Raw genomic sequence first — 18,563 nt, 5'->3', positions numbered from 1 at the left:
ATTACACATACATACATACACATATATGAGAATGGTGCTAAAAATTGCCAATTTATGTAAAAAAATCTGTTAACGTAATATGCCCAGTCCAATTAAATGTGCAATTCCTGCATAATTGCAACAAAGAAAAGTTAATAGATTGTGAAGAAAGTGCATGATGATAAAAGCAACTCTTCAGTCTCCGTGATATTTCACCTTGTGCTCTTGTGAAACAATCTGCACTTAGAACGTTGGTCCCTCCTATCAGGACACAGCAATACTTCCTGAATCTAGGGTGGAGCCCTGTCTCCAAAATGGGAGTCCTGAACTATTCTCAGTCCTTCATTATAAAGACTGTGTGCATCTGCTATTCTTCAACAAAACCTGGACACTGGGTTGGAAATCCCCCCCCCCCCCCCGGCTCTTTGATATATTCAAACTACAGAGCCCACTCTGGGAATACCAAATTCTGGAGCAAGCTGTAATAACAGTTTATTAGAAATCAATACTCTGGAGCCCTGTTCTGCACACATGCAAAGCCTGTGTCCCTTTTCCAAGCATTTTTCTTGCACTAGTAGTGCATGTATTGTATAAAGCAGGATGACATGAGGTACTCAGATAAGGATAAATCAAAAACAACAAAAGTTTGGGAATCAAACTGCTCCTTCACCTGTGCCCCTCACCATTAAAGTTGACCTCCACTTATCTTGCAATCTAAAGTTTGGAAGGGGTTTATTATCAAAGTAAGCTTGAAAAATTGACCTTTACCATATTTTTTCACATACATGTAACTTTACTATATATTTCCTCTGTACATAAAAATAGAGACCAGGCGTACTCAGCCTTCTAGAATTACAGGAAGCTCAGAAGTTTGGTAGGCATACTATGCAATGGATGAAAAAATTATCCTGAGTAATAGAGCAGCTGCAGAATGCCTACTGTAAGTGCATTATTATTCACAACTGACTTTTTATAAACGGTTTGAGGGATAAACTTGTCTTCGTCTAGGTCTTTAAGGAGCAGTGCAAAGACGGGCTGCTAAATTGCATTTATAAAGAAATTTATAAGAGGAAAAAAATTGTCCTTAATGTGCTTAAACCTCAATGTTTCTAGTCAATAAAGCACCACTGGTCGCTGGAGCCCAAGGAAAGTGCCCTACACAATGGTCTAAATGATATTGGTGCATGACTAATTTACTGTGTAGGAAATATTATGCACAATGCAAAAGAAAGCTTTTTTTCTCAATACTGACTATTAAAAATGGCAAAAAAAGGTCCACATGGCTTTCTGACAGCATGTGATAATCATAAGTTGCCTGTTTAAATGTATGTATACCAATAACGTGTTCTTTAACCCAGGTATTTTAAAGAGAATATCAATCTGCAGAAAACTATAATGATACCCTTTTATATTTAAAGTACTTAAATCATCCATATGAAAGAAGCACTTTACCGATGAAAAGTAGCATGGTTTAACACATTATATAATGTAGATGTACTTTGTGCACCCACACAGTTTCTGATAATGTTTTGGAATCTATGAATATTCAAAAAAACATATTGGTTCTATCTAAAGAAAGTCATGTAATCACTGGACTGAACCAATTCCCACTATTACTTTTCTTACATCAAGTGTACAGTGGAAGACTCGCTTATCACCTGCATAGGCGAGTCCAAGTGCAAATAACACTACTTGGGTCTTAGAGCTGAACTCTCTGATGACAACTTTTATATAAATCTAAAATAGGTAAATGTGTGTTCAGTCAGGTTTGTGACCTAAACACATCTGCCAGAAAGTATGTCCAGATCAGTCAGTGACTTAATTTTTCTTTACAGCATTTAAGTAATACTGCATTGGCCTGCGAATGGAATTAAAATGGTTCTAAAAGGCAGAAGGTTTTTTTTTTTTTATCCTATGCATTAGGATAGAAAAACTTCTTTGTGCAGCAGCCCCCCTAATACTTACCCAAGAGACTTCTCAATCCAGCAATGTGCATGAGAGCCTCAGCTGTCCGGAACGCTCCCTAACTGTCTGAGACACCACTCCCGCTGCTGTCAATCAAAGTCAGTAAACCAATGAGGAGAGAGAAGGCCATGGCTCAATGCCTGAATGGACACACCAAGCAAGGACTTGGCTTGGGTGCCACCATAGAAAGCAGCTTGCTGTCGGGGCACTCATCTGGAGGAAGGGGCCAGGAGTGCTGGCGAGTGACCCGAGAAAAGGAGGATCTGGGTTGCTCTGTGCAAAACCACTGCACAGAGCAGGTAAGTATACCATGTTTCTTATTTTTAAACAAAAAAAACTATAATTTCATATTTTAAAATGAGCAGCTGGTGAGGCTAATGCTCTGTTCTCTCCTTCTGATCAAGTGTTCCAATGCTGCAAAATATTACAGTTGACTAGCTCAGAGTGCTGACCCTCCCTCTCTTAGTGTGTCAATTGCTGACATATTTCCACAAGTACTGGCTGCATGACTGTTAACTTGATAACGAGGTCATTAACCACTAATGGATTCACCTGGTACAAGCATATAGAATAGGAGTTCAGGTATTTCAGACTACAGTGGCTACATAAATGTTCCATGTCACTGACTTGCGCTTTCTTGACACTCCAACCCATTGGATCAGGTTCCACCTGGTCTGACCCAGTCTCCCATAAAGAATAAACATTTTTTTTTTTCAAATTTGAAAAAAAATAAAAAATCACCATTACCATTATGAAAAATAACCATCATCATTATAACCCCATTACTCTCCAGGCCCCCTGGATGGACTGGTCGATTTGTATGCTTTCTGTGTTAGCATCAAACACTTGCATAAGTATATTCTATTTCATTGCAAATTTTTGTGATTACTAATTTGCACTATTATACAAATTACACTAAAGGGGAACTTTGACTTTGAATTTTACCATTCTGCTATACTACAAAAAAAAATCACACCACAGTCAAAAGTCTTAGTCGATTAAATGTGGGGGCTAAATGTGTGAGGTTATAATAGTTGGATGCATGTGGTTTTATGAAAAACTGCAAGACACACACAAATTTTATATAATATATATATATATATATATATATATATACACATACACACACACACACACACACACACACACACACACACACACACACACACACATACATACAGTATCTCACAAAAGTGAGTGCACCCCTCATATTTCTGTAACTATTTTATTATATCTTTTCATGTGAAAACCCTGAAGAAATTACACTTTGCTACCATGTAAAGTAGTGAGTGTACAGCTTGTATAACAGTGTAAATTAGCCGTCTCCTCAAAATAACTCAACACACAGCCGTTAATGTCTAAACCGCTGGCAACAAAAGTGAGTACACCTCTAAGTGAAAATGTCCCAATTGGTCCCAAAGTGTCAATATTTTGTGTGGTAACCATTATTTTCCATCACTACCTTAATCCGCTTGGGCATGGAGTTCACCAGAGCTTCACAGGTTGCCACTGGAGTCTTTTTCCACTCCTCCATGACAACATCACGGATTACTGCCCGCTGCCCAGTCTCTGATGGGAGGGGATCATGCTCTGCTTCAGTACGACACAGTACATGTTGGCATTCATGATTTCCTCAATGAACTGTAGCTCCCCAGTGCCGGCAGCACTCATGCAGCCCTAGACCATGACAATCCCACCACCATGCTTGACTGTAGGCAAGACACATTTGTCTTTGTACTCCTCACCTGGTTGCCACCACACACGCTTGACACCATCTGAACCATATAAGTTTATCTTGGTCTCATCAGACCACAGGACATGGTTCCAGTAATCCTTGTCCTTAGTCTGCTTGTCATCAGCAAACTGTTTGCAGGCTTTCTTGTGTATCATCTTTAGTGGAGGCTTCCTTCTGGGAATGGACAGGCTGACCCCCCACCCTTTAACCTCTGCAAAAATGCTGGCAGCACTCATATGTCTATTTCCCAAAGACAACCTCTGTATATGATGCTGAGCACGTGCACTCAACTTATCTGGTCTACCATAGAGAGGCCTGTTCTGAGTGGAACCTGTCCTTTTAAAGCACTGCACGGACTGCTTAGGGATGTACTCACTCTTGTTGCCAGCAGTTTAGACATCAATGGCTGTGTGTTGAGTTATTTTGAGGGGACAGCAAATTTACACTAAGACCCCTTTCACACTGGAGCTGCCAGCTCATTTTAGCTGCACTTTAACCCATGTCGCAGCTCTTACAAACTTATTTTCTGGTGCTTTGGAAGTGCTATTCATTTCAATGGGCAGGGCCTTTTGGAAGCACTGTATACAGTGCTCCAAAACTGCCCCAAAGATGCTGCTTGCAGGACTTCATACAAGTCACACTGAAATGAATGGCAGTTTTCAGGAGCTATTTCTAGCGTTAAAACACCTGAAAACCGCCTCAGTGTGAAAGAGGTCTTATACAACATGTACACTCACTACTTTACATTGTAGCAAATTGTCATTTCTTTAATGTTGTGACATAAAAGGATGTAATAAAATATTTACAACAATGTGAGGGAGTGTACTCACTTTTGTGAGATACAGTATATGCACAGTGTATGTGTTATATCACATTCAGACACACATATGTACATATACATATTTATTACACACATACATAAACACCCTTGGGCACAAAGTGGGCCTAAAGTCAAACACAGCCTTGAGATCCAATTGTTCGGGAAACTTCTTCGTACCATCCTAGGCAGGCAAAGTAACATTTTAAGGGAAAGAAATGTCTCTAGGCCTGAACTGGTTAAGTGTTTCGGCTCTAATTAGCAATCTTCCTTTTTTAGCACAAATCTGAAACTGTGCAAGGTATGGTATATCCAGTATTCATTTTAAGATTTATTTAAAAGAAATACAAAAATCGCTAGTAAGATAAAAAGACATTTTTCTTCTTCTTTTTTATGGAGATTCAAACTTTGAAATGTTCTAACTAATTAGGGTGTTTTCAACACCTTTTTCTTGGCTCAATCCATACATGCCTTTCCATTTATTTATCCTCTCATTATGATGTGAAGGTGATCTGTGGCAGGTTATTGATCTCAGGAACTCTACAATACATAGCAATGTGATATACCAGCTATAATTTTCCTTCCACGCTACTGTTTCACAATCAATACACATCTTAATTACAACAAATATCAGAAATCATAACAAGTCTTAAAGTTGGGAATAGAAATGTTCCTTTTTGTAATACACCTTAGAGCATAATTCTATTTCAGCTGGAAAGATTCTAACATTGATCTTTGAATCATATATCCACTTTAATGTCTCATAGGCACTGTTCACCATGCCCTGTCTCTGTAGCCTTTAGAAAAAGAGTTAAACAAAGATGATTCAGTTGTAGTGTTTTCCTATAAATAGATAGGGCATAACATACACCATAGAAATTACAAAGCTAACGTAACTTTTCAACAAACTGTTTGAACTTCTAAAGATCGAATTGTCGGTACAACATTTAGTAGCCTATTGCAACTGGGCAAAATCACCTGTCTTTTTGCAATGAACTGAAAAGTGATTAGTTGCTTTTGGTTATGGTTCTTTACACATCATTATTGCTTCTTGCATTACACTACCAAGTTTAAATATGCTTTATCTATTCCTTTTTACTATGTTATTAGTTTGGCCAGCAGATCATATTTATAAAACTGGATCAAAGTGAAAAAAAAAGCTTTTACTATTAATTTTGTAACCTACATTGATAAAATGACTTCTGCTATTTAACTTCTTTGATCAATCGTTCAACTTTGCTTTAAATCAGGTCTGGAATTCAGCCTGCATTAGACTTTGGCTTAAAGAAGACCTAAAAAGTACTTCTTTCATTTCAGAAGTGTAAAAAAAAAAAAAAAAAAAAATACTCCGATGTCCATCACTAAAATAATCCAGATTCTGTTTAGAAGGTCTATTGTGGTGTCTAAGTTCTAATCATACATGAAAATGTTTATTAACATTTAGCTTGTCTTTATCACATATATAGCTAAAACATTAAAAAGGTTTAAGATTATTTTTAACTACTCAAAATACTAGAACCTACCTGGCCAGAAGCATCCAAACATTTTTTTTTTTAATGGGGACCTGTTGCCTATGCATAAAGCCTATTAAATTATGGTAATCCTATCCCCTTCTAAGCAGTATACATATGAGGGCCCATTTGCATGCATGTGGTAACCTAATACACTGCGCTTTATGTCAAACAATAAAATGCACTAGCTTGATGGGCTTCTGATGCACCAAAATGTCCCAAAAAGCAGACATGCCACAGCATTTTTGACTCAATGTACTAGGGTGCATTGCCTTAAGTTGCGGGGGCATTTTAACACATGGCAGTGCTTTAGTGCCAAAATGAATGGCACCTCAGTGTATGTGTATATGTAAGTAATGTGTATTGCTGTAAATTGGTCCTGAAGGTTTTTAGCATGCACCCAACGAATAATAAATTAAACAATGACAGCTACTAACGTGACCTGGTATATTCATAGCAAAAGTCTGACAATAAGCTGCCAGGACTCCTTATACAGTGAAAATGAGTTAATTGTGCACTGTATATAGAGTCTGTCACATGCAATAACCAGAATCTATCATTCTTTTGCAGATTAGATAATTAATGTGTTAAGTGGTCACATCAAGTCTGTTCAATTGTTACTTTGTTATCAAATAGGCCAAAATGAGCAATGTGAATTCCAGTGTCAACGTGCACCTTCATGCATAATTCTATTTCAAACTCTCAATGTCCATAGCATATAAGTTTGAGCACAGTAGGGATTGGGTTTGCATTAACATGCAATAAACAAAGACACTGAAGAATGGCAAACAAATAGTGGCGAGCAGCAACACAAAAAGCGAATAGTGATGGAAAGAAAATCACCGTTATTTTACATATTCCGTGCTGAGCTGGCACAATTCTAATGAGCCTGATGGAAATTAACAAGCACAGCGTATGCCTGATGGGAAATTTTTCTTACTTACAAAAATGCGAAAATATGGACATGCCTATCTATTACCAGTGTCTTGTATTGTATTGTGTTCAGATCAATGAATACATCTCAGCCCATGAATAAAATGGTCAGCTATTATTTTCTATATGGATGTGTCACAATAAATCTCTATTTGCCATAATCTATGTAAACCACATGTCAGTTTGCACGTTGTACCTAAACATGTTTTATTGATTGTGGATGCAAGTTTCAGAGGCAGAACTACAGGCTAATGGTTACACTGTTTTCCCTGGGTTGTCGTTTAAAAGATCAGCCTTGTTATATATATATATATATATATATATATATATATATATATATATATATATATATATATATATATATATATATATATATATATATATATATATATATATATATATTACAAAGGGAGCTTGAGAGCAATGTTCTTCAAAGCTCTTTAAAAACTCCTCAGAATAAATAGAAAGCTTTTTTTGTTGTTGTAAATGCTTGAAGCTGACAACATGAAATACAGATAGAAGCAAGTGGCTAAACTTTGAAAGAAGAGGGGCACAGGGACATGTAAATGAGGAATAACGTCTCCCAAACAATGTACTATTACAATGCTGTCCTGATTAAGAATTGATAATACAAAAAAAAATCCCCCGTGTTGCTTGCGTGATTACATCATTTGCAACAATCACTGGGAAACTGATTTTTTTTTTCCTTGCAAATGAGACACTGTATAATTTTCATCAGAGAGATCCTCCAAGTCGGCTATCGGCGTTATAGCGCATGATTTATCCTGTCATTAGCTTGAGAAATAGGTCCTTCAGCTTTCTCCTCTCGTGTGGCGGAAGGGGAAGACAAGCAGAGGAATATTTATGGCCGTGTATCAGAGTGCCCGCACAAACACCTGTCACTGTCTGCACTCCTCCCTGAAAACACATTTCACCAGCTCATCCACCTTGTCATTACAACTAACCACTTCGTTTATTCAATTAGACACGCGTCACTTTGAAAAGTCACCGGTTGTCATGTGGAAATGTTCAATGTAATTTAAAGCTGGGAGATTGGTTCACCTTGTGGCATTAAGCAGCCTCATGTTTTACTATTCATAGGCATCTCCATTATTGATGCAAACAGCAACATTTTCTCGAGTCCTCATTCGGCTCAGATTCATTACATGCTGGTGGTTAGTGTGCAATGTGCTGCAGTTTCTGAAAGATGCCAGCTGTCATATTTAAAGTAGAACAGCTGGCGTTATAACCCCTGTCATGTTTTTTTTTTTTTCACCATTTATGCCCCATTGCGGAAATTTCCTTTCACTTCCTGTCCCATAGCCAAATGGAAAGTGAGAGGAAATCCCTCCAAGCTAAGGGAATTCCTTGGGGACCCCCAGGTCACAACTAGTGACCTCTTTGGAAGATTTCTCCTCTATTACTTTTCTGAGGACAACCCAAAATGTGGGATTTTTTTTCACCTTCTCTTTTAATGATAATGGTAAACAGGACAAATAGAGAGGGTGAATCTCCTCAATGGGGACACAGACAGCGATACAAACTGACCGGGGTTCTACTCCTTCTACATTGTCTAAAATTGATAAAAAGTTTTGTCTTTAGTTAAACGTATCAGGGAGATATGTATTGTGTGATTAGAATAGAAAAAGGATCAATTTTGAATGTATGCATTTTCACTTTCAGCAAAGTAACCCCAGCTTCTGGTTCTTCTACATATTGAAAAGCACCTTCTAAGGTTTTGGGAATGCGGTTTCCCCTATTTATACTTTGGCAGACTAAACTTATCAGTGCAGTGCTGGTGATTGGCGTGCAATAATATCAACATGTGTAGGCTACTAACCAGGTCTAATAATCTTATAACTTTCATGGAGGGGTCAACTGTCATCCTTTACTCTATGTGGGCACTGGGCAGTATTTAAGTGAAAAGCTGAAGACCACTTCAAAGAGAAATTATTCTCCGTTTGTACTTTTACTAATGTAGAAAAGAAATACAGCACTCTATTTTGGCCGCACTTGTCCATTTATGTAGTGCATGTACTACCAGGGCTAAAGTAAACTTGTGGCAATTGAAACATGAGAGTTGCCATTGCTGACTTGTTTATAAATGTGCAAGAATGACAGCTGGTACAATGGCTCCAGGTAACACTGCAGAATGAAGACAATACATGGGTATAAAGTGATTTAGATGAAGTTGGGAGGCAGGGACAGTTAAGGCTGCTGAGCTAGGGGTTATTTTTGCTGCCTGGTGACCCACATAATGGCTATGAGGTGGATGATACATAAAATGTGTGTATGTGTTGGGTGCATCGTGCTGTATGTATTGAGTTGCATAGTCCTGCTTACAATAGTTTGCTTGGTGCTGTATGTATTGGGGTGTATGTTGCAGTTTGTATTAAAGTGTATGGTGCAGTATGAACTGTGCTGTACCAACATTGTGTAGCACCACTTCAAACCTCTTCCACTCATCATTCATGGACTATTAGGGTACTGAATCTAATGAGCCATCTGTGCTCAAACATAGGAAATATGCACTAGATGAGATTTGCATACCGTAGTAAAATCAGCTTATTATTTTATTCTATGAAAAACGAGACGGCTGCATACATAAATACAGAGGAGTTGATTTACTAAAGGCAAATAGACTGTGTACTTTGCAAAGTGCAGTTGCACTTTACAGGTGCAGCTGCTCCAGAGCTTTGTAAATAAGCAGAAGCTCTGCCGACTTCCATCATCCAATCACGTGCAAGCAAAAATGCATTTTGTTTTTTATTTTGTTTGCACATGATTAGGTATTCTTTGCAAAGTGAACAGTCATCTAATTTACTAAGCTCTGGAGGAAATGTACTTGCAGTGTCCAACTGTACTTTGCAAGGTGCACAGTCTATTTGCCTTTAGTAAATCAACCCCATAGTGCAGGGATATGCAATTAGCGGACCTCCAGCTGTTGCAGAACTACAAGTCCCATGAGGCATAGCAAGACTCTGGCAGCCACAAGCATGACACCCAGAGGCAGAGGCATGCTGGGACTTGTTGTTTTGCAACAGCTGGAGGTCCACTAATTGCATATCCCTGCCATAGTGTCTCCACTTCACACCACACTCCCCATATTCATTTCACCCACAATGGGCTTGGTCAAAGGGATCGAGCAGGAACAACTGCTGTATCCCTGTTAGCAAGCCTGTTGTGGGTGAAACACGTCTGGGGAGTGTGGTTTGTCAGGTGGAGACACTAAGGGGGGATTTACTAAAACTGGAGCACAAAGAATATAGCACAGATGTGCCTAGTAACCAATCAGCCACTAGGTGTTATAGTCAATGCTTCATTTAACAAGCTTAATATAGAAGCTGATTGGTTACTATGAAATCTGCACCAGGTGCAGCAAATCTCACCCTATGTTTGTGTCTGTGTTTTGTTCTCTTTTTTTTTTTCATGGAATAAAGCAATAGGATGATTTTACTATGTAGGGTGAATCATCTAGTGCATATGAACCGTGGTGTATTGTGTACTGCAGTGCATGATTTTTTGTGTATGAAGGTCTATGTTTCAATGTGTATAATGCTGCGTGGTGTGGGGTGTAACAGTACATGTTTTTGTATGCAATAGGGTGCAACAGAGTGTTTTGTGTGTATGCTTCTAGCCCAACTCAGAGAATTACAAAAGAACTATCTCCACTCTGCAAGGGTTAAATGCTTGTTAATGCTAGAGGTTGAGGAATAAGATGTAATAATTACATTACCCCTCACTCCAGAAGGCTCTGTTTATCGGTATGGCCAGTTTAATGCAGAAGATGCTCCAGGTCGCAGTCCCACAATGACCTGGAGTACAATGCAGGGCTAACAGGCTTGCATTTTATGTAAGGATAGCAAAGAACTGCCACCAAATCAGAGCAGAGGAGAGTGCCAGTTAGGAATAACCTAAGTATTACATCTTATTCCTCATCCCTTAGCCCTTGTACACACGGTCGGAGATTCCGACAACCAAATCTGTCGGAGTGGTGTGATATGGCACAGAGAAGCCCTGATTCTTCTCTTCTTGTATCCCCCCAGCACTCCTTGCCCCTCTCTCCTGTCAAGTGCCCCTAGAGTAAGCAGCTTGTAATGTAGGCACTCACGCAGGCTCACACAAGAGCTGCGGCACTGTTTGTCCATTCCCACACAGAGCTGTGGCTTGGCCCCATCCTCTTCTTGTGTCCCCCCAGCACTCCTTGCCCCTCTCTCCTGTCAAGTGCCCCTAGAGTAAGCAGCTTGTAATGTAGGCACTCACGCAGGCTCACACAAGAGCTGCGGCACTGTTTGTCCATTCCCACACAGAGCTGTGGCTTGGCCCCATCCTCTTCTTGTGTCCCCCCAGCACTCCTTGCCCCTCTCTCCTGTCAAGTGCCCCTAGAGTAAGCAGCTTGTAATGTAGGCACTCACGCAGGCTCAAGCAAGAGCTGCAGCACTGTTTGTCCATTCACACACATAGCTGTGACTTGGCCCCATCCCCTCTGTCTCCTCACTGGCTGTGATTGAGAGCATCAGCATTTGTCTTAGCCAATGAGAAGGGAGAGTCCCAGGAGAACCGAGGCTCTCATGCACATCACTGGATTTAGATGGGGCTCATGTAAGTATCAGGGGGGCTGCTGCACAGAGAAGGTTTGTCACCTTCACGTCTAAAATACATGAAGGTAAAAAACCTTCAACCTTTACAACCACTTTAAGGCAATATTTATAAAGATGTAGGTTGTACTGCCAATAAATGTGCATTCATAGTACATTTCATACATAGTGGTACATAGCACATTAAAGTGGTTGTAAACAATCACCTCTCAGTTTGAAATAGGCATGAAAGGCAAAATACTTGCATATAGATTAAAAACAATTGTAAATACCTTTTTTCCCTGTTTTCTAAGTAATCACCTTCTCTCTAATTTCAGCTGCATAAGAGCTGGAGGGAGGAGAAGCAGCAGCAGCATGTGGAGCTTCGCATTGAAAGGCCGTGCGAGGGGGGGGGGGGGGGTGAGAGGACAAGTCTGATCATCGGAGGAGAGCAGGCTGAGTTCCCAGCACAGCTAAAGAACTGACCACGGTGTGTTCTTCCTGCTTAGTATGGTCAGTTTTTAATAGGAAAGCAGGGGGACTGTCAGAAACACCAGGGATTTCACACAAAGGAAGCAATACAAAGATCAGGATATTTTATCATACAAGTTTACAGTACAACAACCACATATCAGGAAGAGGAAATGTTGGGGTAATAAACGCTTTAAATAGGAGTTTATCGCATAAGAGAAAAAACATGGTTCACAGCAGCACAATTAGGGAGCTGATCTCAGTGTTGACCTACAGAACCTAAATAACATCACAAAACAGTGCGCAGTACCATGACAAGAACAACATTATTATGGGGTATGTCGATAGAAGTGACAATATGTGAATTTGATAATAGAAAGATCCCCATCTGTGCAGGGCAGTGAACTGAGTATCCCATCAAAATGGAACAGGAAGACTATTCACTTTGATATGATCTAGATTAATGTGTGTGCCTTGCTGGCTTATATTTAAGGGCATTTGTAAGCATTGCTGGAACAATGTCCAAAAAAAACTGAGATTTCAAAATGCTGCCATAAACCCAATAAGATGAATTCAACATTAGATTGGTGTGATTCGTGAGAAAACCTCTTACTAAACACACTGTTCAGCGAGAGATCTGTCTGTTCTCATTAATAGAAGAGAACATACCCTTCCTATGGGGGAAAAAAAACTATTCCTGAGCCGATATTTTTCCAACTTTCTATAGAATAAGTGTTAATATGAGCAATTCTCAGACTGGCTGCATTTCCTCCAAGTATCAGACGGTGTACATCCTCCGTGGCAAGGAAATAAAAATGTTATCTTGATAATGATTTTGGGAAAATCAGAAACATAGGAATTTAACAACATTTTGCTACTCTAAGTCAGAAGTTGCTTTTTTGAGAATTCCCAGTTCAATGCTGATCTATAATATCTTGTGGAATTATTATCACATTTGGCAACGTTTAGTGTAAGAATTTAGAAATGTTCCAAGTTTAAACATGTGTATTTAAGAAACAGGCAAGCACAATTTGTTTGTTCTTTTACCTAAGCAGCTAAACACACCCCATATAATGATTCCTTATTTGCAGCTCTAGGCTTCCTCCACCTGTCAAACATGAACACAGCCATGGCTATCACATGTTCTCTGTCAAAGGACACGGTCTGTATTCAGGTAATCCCCCCCATCATTGTCTGAATATCACTGTTTGACAGAGACCACATTTAGTGCTGCATCTGTATTCAGATGCTTTTAGCTAGAGGGAGCCTGGGCAGGACCAAGACAATGTGGTGGGGAAGGGGCTTAGTCATGGAAGGAGCTTCTACACAACGCTGCTGCCTCCAGCACTCTTAAGAGCAGGCTGTCAAACTGATAGCCCAGCATTGCAGATTACACTGGGAAACAGGTTTCCCAGTGTAATCAGACAAGTTTTACCATCAAAGTGATGATCAGCCCTGCTATGAGTTAGGCCCCATGCACACTGTGTTTAGCCCAGATGCATGGGGCGCTGGCATCTAGCTGCAGGCAAATGGCACATGTGCACCACCCAGCCCCACTGGAGGCAGCCTGTCAAACCCTCTGAGAGTCTGACAGCTGCTTCGGCTAGATGGGGTTGGATGGTGCCCCTAGCAGTATGGATGTTTAGGGCAGTTTGCGTCTAGGGAAAAATGCCCATAACGCAGACCTCTTGCACTGCTGAGCTTCTCCACCCCTGCTCTCTGCCCAGGCTATGTACAGCACAACCATTATGGCACGGCTACTTTTACAATAATATCTGCCTATTTCAAAGACATTTTGTGCACACAAAGTGGCTTTATATCCTTTGTGGCTAATAATGAATATAAAGGCATACCCCACTTTTAAGTACACAATGGGGTTTATTTAGTAAAGCTGGAAAGTGCAAAATCAGGCTCCCTTCTGTATATAAACCAATGAGCTTCTAACTCCAGCTTATTCAATAAGCTTTGGTAATACAACCTGGAAGATCATTGATTTCTATGCAGAAGTGAGCCTGATTTTGCACTTTCCAGCTTTGGTAAATAAACCCCATTGTGCACTTAAAAGTGAGGTATGCCTGTATTTATATGAAAGTTTGTCTGAAGTCCAGTTTTAAACTTTTTGGTGAAACACGTCAGGGTATGACTTAGTCTGGGTGAATCCTAGTCCTAGAATAATAAACGCTTGTGAAGTCTGATGTCAGTGGAGCGCAGCCAATGTGTTTATTCTATGTGGTAACCCTAGTGTCGATAAAAATCAGCGGTCCTTTCAGCATAACACATTCTGCATTTTAAAGCAATAATTATTCATAAATATAGTGCCAGCACAATGCACATATTCTGGCACAAAGTTCCTAATAAATAGCCCTCTGAGTTATGGATGTACGATTAGTTTCCAAAGCAGAAATATTTTGTCAGGTATTGGAAGGTGGAAATCAATGTGTCATAGGTAAATGAGATGTAATGGAATTCTTCGTAAGGTTGCAATCGAATGAGCCTCAGTGTTCATTTGATGGAAAGGTGGGAAGAGATGTTCTGTTTTATAGTTATTGATATTTGGGGAGGGAAGGGGTGAAGAGAGGATGCAAGTCTGCCTCCATTAACATAGAGGAGAACGTTTAAGTATGTCCTCATTAATGGAAAGAAAAGGAGAGGAGCGGAGAGGATTTAAGTATGTCCTTATCAATGGAGAGGAGGGGAGTTGAGGAGAGGAGAGGATGTAAGTCTGTCCTCATTAACATTGAGGAGAGGAGAGTGTGAAAGTCTGTCCTCATTAATGGAAAGGAGGGGAGAGGATGTAAGTCTGTCCTTATTAATGGAGAGGAGAGGAAATGAGGGGAGGGGAGGAGAGGGGAGATGAGGGGAGATGAGGGGAGGGGAGGAGAGGAGAGGAGGGGAGAGGGGGAGAGGAGAGGAGAGGATTGGAGAGGAGAGGTGCTGAGAGGGGAGGGGAGAGTTGCTGAGAGGGGAGGGGAGGAGAGGGGAGGGGAGGGGAGGGGAGGGGAGGGGAGGGGAGGAGAGGGGAGGGGAGGAGAGGGGAGGGGAGAGGAGAGGAGAGGGGAGGGGAGGAGAGGGGGGGGAGGAGAGGGGAGGGGAGGAGAGGGGAGGGGAGGGGAGGAGAGGGGGAGGGGAGGAGAGGGGAGGGGGGGAGGGGAGAGGAGATGGGGAGGAGAGAGGGGAGGGGAGAGGGGAGGAGAGAGGAGAGGGGAGGGGAAGAGAGGGGAGGGGAGGGGAGGGGAAGAGAGGGGAGGGGAGGGGAAGAGAGGGGAGGGGAGGGGAGGGGAAGAGAGGGGAGGGGAGGGGAGGGGAGGGGAAGAGAGGGGAGGGGAGGGGAAGAGAGGGGAGGGGAGGGGAGGGGAAGAGAGGGGAGGGGAGGGGAGGAGAGGGGAGGGGAGGGGATGGAAGTCTGTCCTCATTAACGGAGAAGAGAGGAGAGAAGGGAGAGGATGTAAATCTTTCCTCATTAATGTAGAGGAAAGGAGAGGATATAAGTCTGTCCTCATTAGTGGAGAGGAGAGGATGTAAGTCTGCCTACATTAACATAGAGGAGAATGTTTAAGTCTGTCCTCATTAATGGAAAGAAAAGGAAAGGAGAGCATGTAAGTATGTCCTTATCAATGGAGAGCAGATGATGGGAGAGGAGAGGATGGGAAAGGAGAGGAGAGGAGGGGAGAGTTGGGGAGAAGAGGAGAGGAGAGTGTGTATGTCTGTCCTCATTAATGGAGAGGAAAGGAGAGGCTACAAGTCTGTCCTCATTAGAGGAGAGGATAGGAGAGGAGGGGGGAGAGGTTGTAAGTCTGTCCTCATTAATGGAGAGGAGAGAAGAGGATGTAAGGCTGTCCTCATTAAAATGCAAGAAGCCCAGCCTAAAGCGGTATCCCTGTGTTAGGACAGACAGTGTTCCAATCTAGAACTGATAATACTAGCTAAGATTTTTTCCTTTCTGGTGGGTCCAGAATAGAGCTTCTAAAAAAGGTAAGCTGCAATTTGGATTTTTTTTAAAGTTATGCTATGTGACTACAGACATGTAACAAATGTTACAATTTGGCTTCAAAAGTGGAAAAATACACTTTAAGATCTAGTATCATTTTTTAACTTGTGTCCCCCAGAATTCAAATCATAAAAGCACAAAACGGGGGACATCATATATTATAAATTGCATTGAGATATATTGTTTTAGTGTTTGGCACATTCATAATTATATAGTAAACAAAACATGTTTTTTTAGTGCTGACCAATGCCAGATAATTTGTTTAGAATTTGATAACGCAGCCCAGTAACATATGTTTAAGGTTAATTGTGGGCAGTCAAGTGATAATGCGTGGAAAACGCAACTGGCATCTGAAGGTGTAGTTGCATTAACCCCTGGATGGGCAAAGTAATTTAATGATAAGGTCAATAACATAAATCATTTCAAAGTGAAGTACAATTTTACATTTAACAATAGATCTGTACCAAGGAAGGTCTAAGCCTTTTCCTCTATAATAATGTATATATACACAGTATATGTACACACATATATAATGATACTCTCTCTAGCAGTGCTTTTATGAGTTTGCATCCAACTATCGAAGTTGTTTATTTCAAGGCAGGTTTTTTTTTTTCACGGTTTCTTGCCAGAAACCAGTTTGTTTTTATGTGTGAACACAGCCCTGACCACCTAGAGATAGAGCTGAAGAGTGATCTGTATGCCTAGGGGAAGAAAATGTAAGATAAATATAACAAAGTTTCCACATCACTGAAACAGCATAGTTTTATTTTATTATTCATTGCCTTAAACATAAAGTAGAATTCTGCCCAAACAGCTAAGCAGACAGTTGGAATGCATATAGATGAACAGTTTTACCTGTCAAAATAATTGTAATTCTTTTCAGCCAGACCTGTGATTCATGCGGTTCTGCAATACTGCATAGCCAGGACAGTGACCCCACTCAGGCAATTGTACTACCAGCAGTACTTTATTTTTAAAAATACATAACTAAAGGGTGCTGGAAGTTCTACTTTAACTATATCTGCGATGCACAAAATGTAAAAATCCTGTTCATCAATATTAGTTAGTGGCAATACAGAAGGCAATATTATTGCACATATATGGCCTCATGAATGCACGGGTCCATGCAATGTAAATTATGGGTCTATTTCCACAGAGCTGCAGTGTACAGCTGGCCATATTAATACCCGTCTCTATGCTAGCTGCACGCAGATATTTGCCATGATCGCATAAACATGTCCATGTCCATAAGGTCTTACAATTGTGCACATCTCTATGTATGCATGGTGTATACCAGCATACCGCTAACACCATGCAATGTAAATTAAAGATATATTTACATTCTGTGAAACACATCTTCAGCCTACAACCACCCATATTAATACATGGCTGAATGCTAGCTGTATGCAGATATTTGCCCTGCTAACATAAACATTCACATGGGCATAAGTCCTTGGATACACACAAGCCATAGGGATTTACACTAATGTGCAGGTTTATGTAAGCTATTTATACCGGAGTACAGCTAAGCCATTCCTTATCATGCGTGGCTGTACACTACAGCTGTGTTTCCCAGGCGTAGAAATCTGGCCAAATCTTACATTGTATGGTCCCCTGCGCCCATGTGCATGAGGACCAGGTAGATCTTCTCCAACACAAACTTAAATGGCTGCCCTATGCCCCAGTGCAGGTGTACTGCCTGACCTGAGAGTACTTTCACCTCTGACTCCGGTTACATCAAAATATGCCAAAGTCTAAAAACAACAGGGAAGACTCACCATTTTGGACATCCAAAACATGATGTTTATCTAATGTCCAACCGCCCATGTTTGAGGCGTCCAGCTCATAGCCTTGTAAAACTGCAGTTCTTTTTTCCCATAGTGTCAGGTCCAGACAGGATTCATATTCATATCCAACAGACACTGAAAGACAAAGCCACCATGAGCGCCAACTGTCTAAATACAGAGATTATCAAAATGACTCTCCTCAGTGCATAGTATTCACATTTATCAGTTTCTATTAAAGCATTCAATGGCATAATTGCAGGCGGTGCTACACTTCCCCACATCTGATGTTTAATAATATGATTTAATGCAGTGGAATACTCTATAGAGAACCAGGGAGACAAATAGCAAGCAGTAAACGTCACAGTGTGCTGATCATGGATAATGTCAGCTTCAGTTTTTGACGCTAGGAACTGGAAATCCTATGGTTAAATGCGCTAAATATACAACATACATCTAACCAACCTACATGGGTCAAACATGTCTAATTTTGAATTTGTGGATCCAGACTTATTTTCATAAATAAATAACACCCCTGCTGATAGATACATAAATAAACAGCTTGCAGTCTGAATATCTAATAATCTAAACTCATAAACAGAGAACTGATTATAAATCTATTTATCCATGAAATACTATAAAGAATTCCTGATAAAAACAAAATGTACTGTCTTATGCCATTTAGCCAGCATCCCCCATACATTTCTTAACTAGGCCTAGAAACAAGAAACGGACAAACTGATTGGTTGCATGTGAATGTAGTTTTTTAGGTTCAAGTTGCTGATTGGCTGCCATGGGTTATT

General features: G+C 40.6%; 1 protein-coding gene across 16 annotated transcripts in view; it reads right to left on the bottom strand.

Annotated features, from left to right (window-relative positions):
* Window positions 1-18,563, bottom strand: part of TENM3 (teneurin transmembrane protein 3) — a 1,601,892-nt gene that overhangs the window by 97,943 nt on the left and 1,485,386 nt on the right. For all 16 annotated transcript variants that reach the window (XM_077477263.1, XM_077477264.1, XM_077477253.1 and 13 more), the window contains one exon: window positions 17,755-17,898. In XM_077477263.1, coding sequence (XP_077333389.1) covers window positions 17,755-17,898 — 144 coding nt within the window. The remainder of the gene's footprint in view (window positions 1-17,754; window positions 17,899-18,563) is intronic.

This window comes from Lithobates pipiens, unplaced genomic scaffold (assembly GCF_037356315.1).
Source record: "Lithobates pipiens isolate NorthernLeopardFrog02 unplaced genomic scaffold, aLitPip1_a1.2 Scaffold_13, whole genome shotgun sequence".
NCBI lineage: Eukaryota > Metazoa > Chordata > Amphibia > Anura > Ranidae > Lithobates > Lithobates pipiens.
The sequence above is the reverse complement of the archived record's forward strand: the minus strand, read 5'-3'. Positions and strand labels throughout refer to the sequence as shown.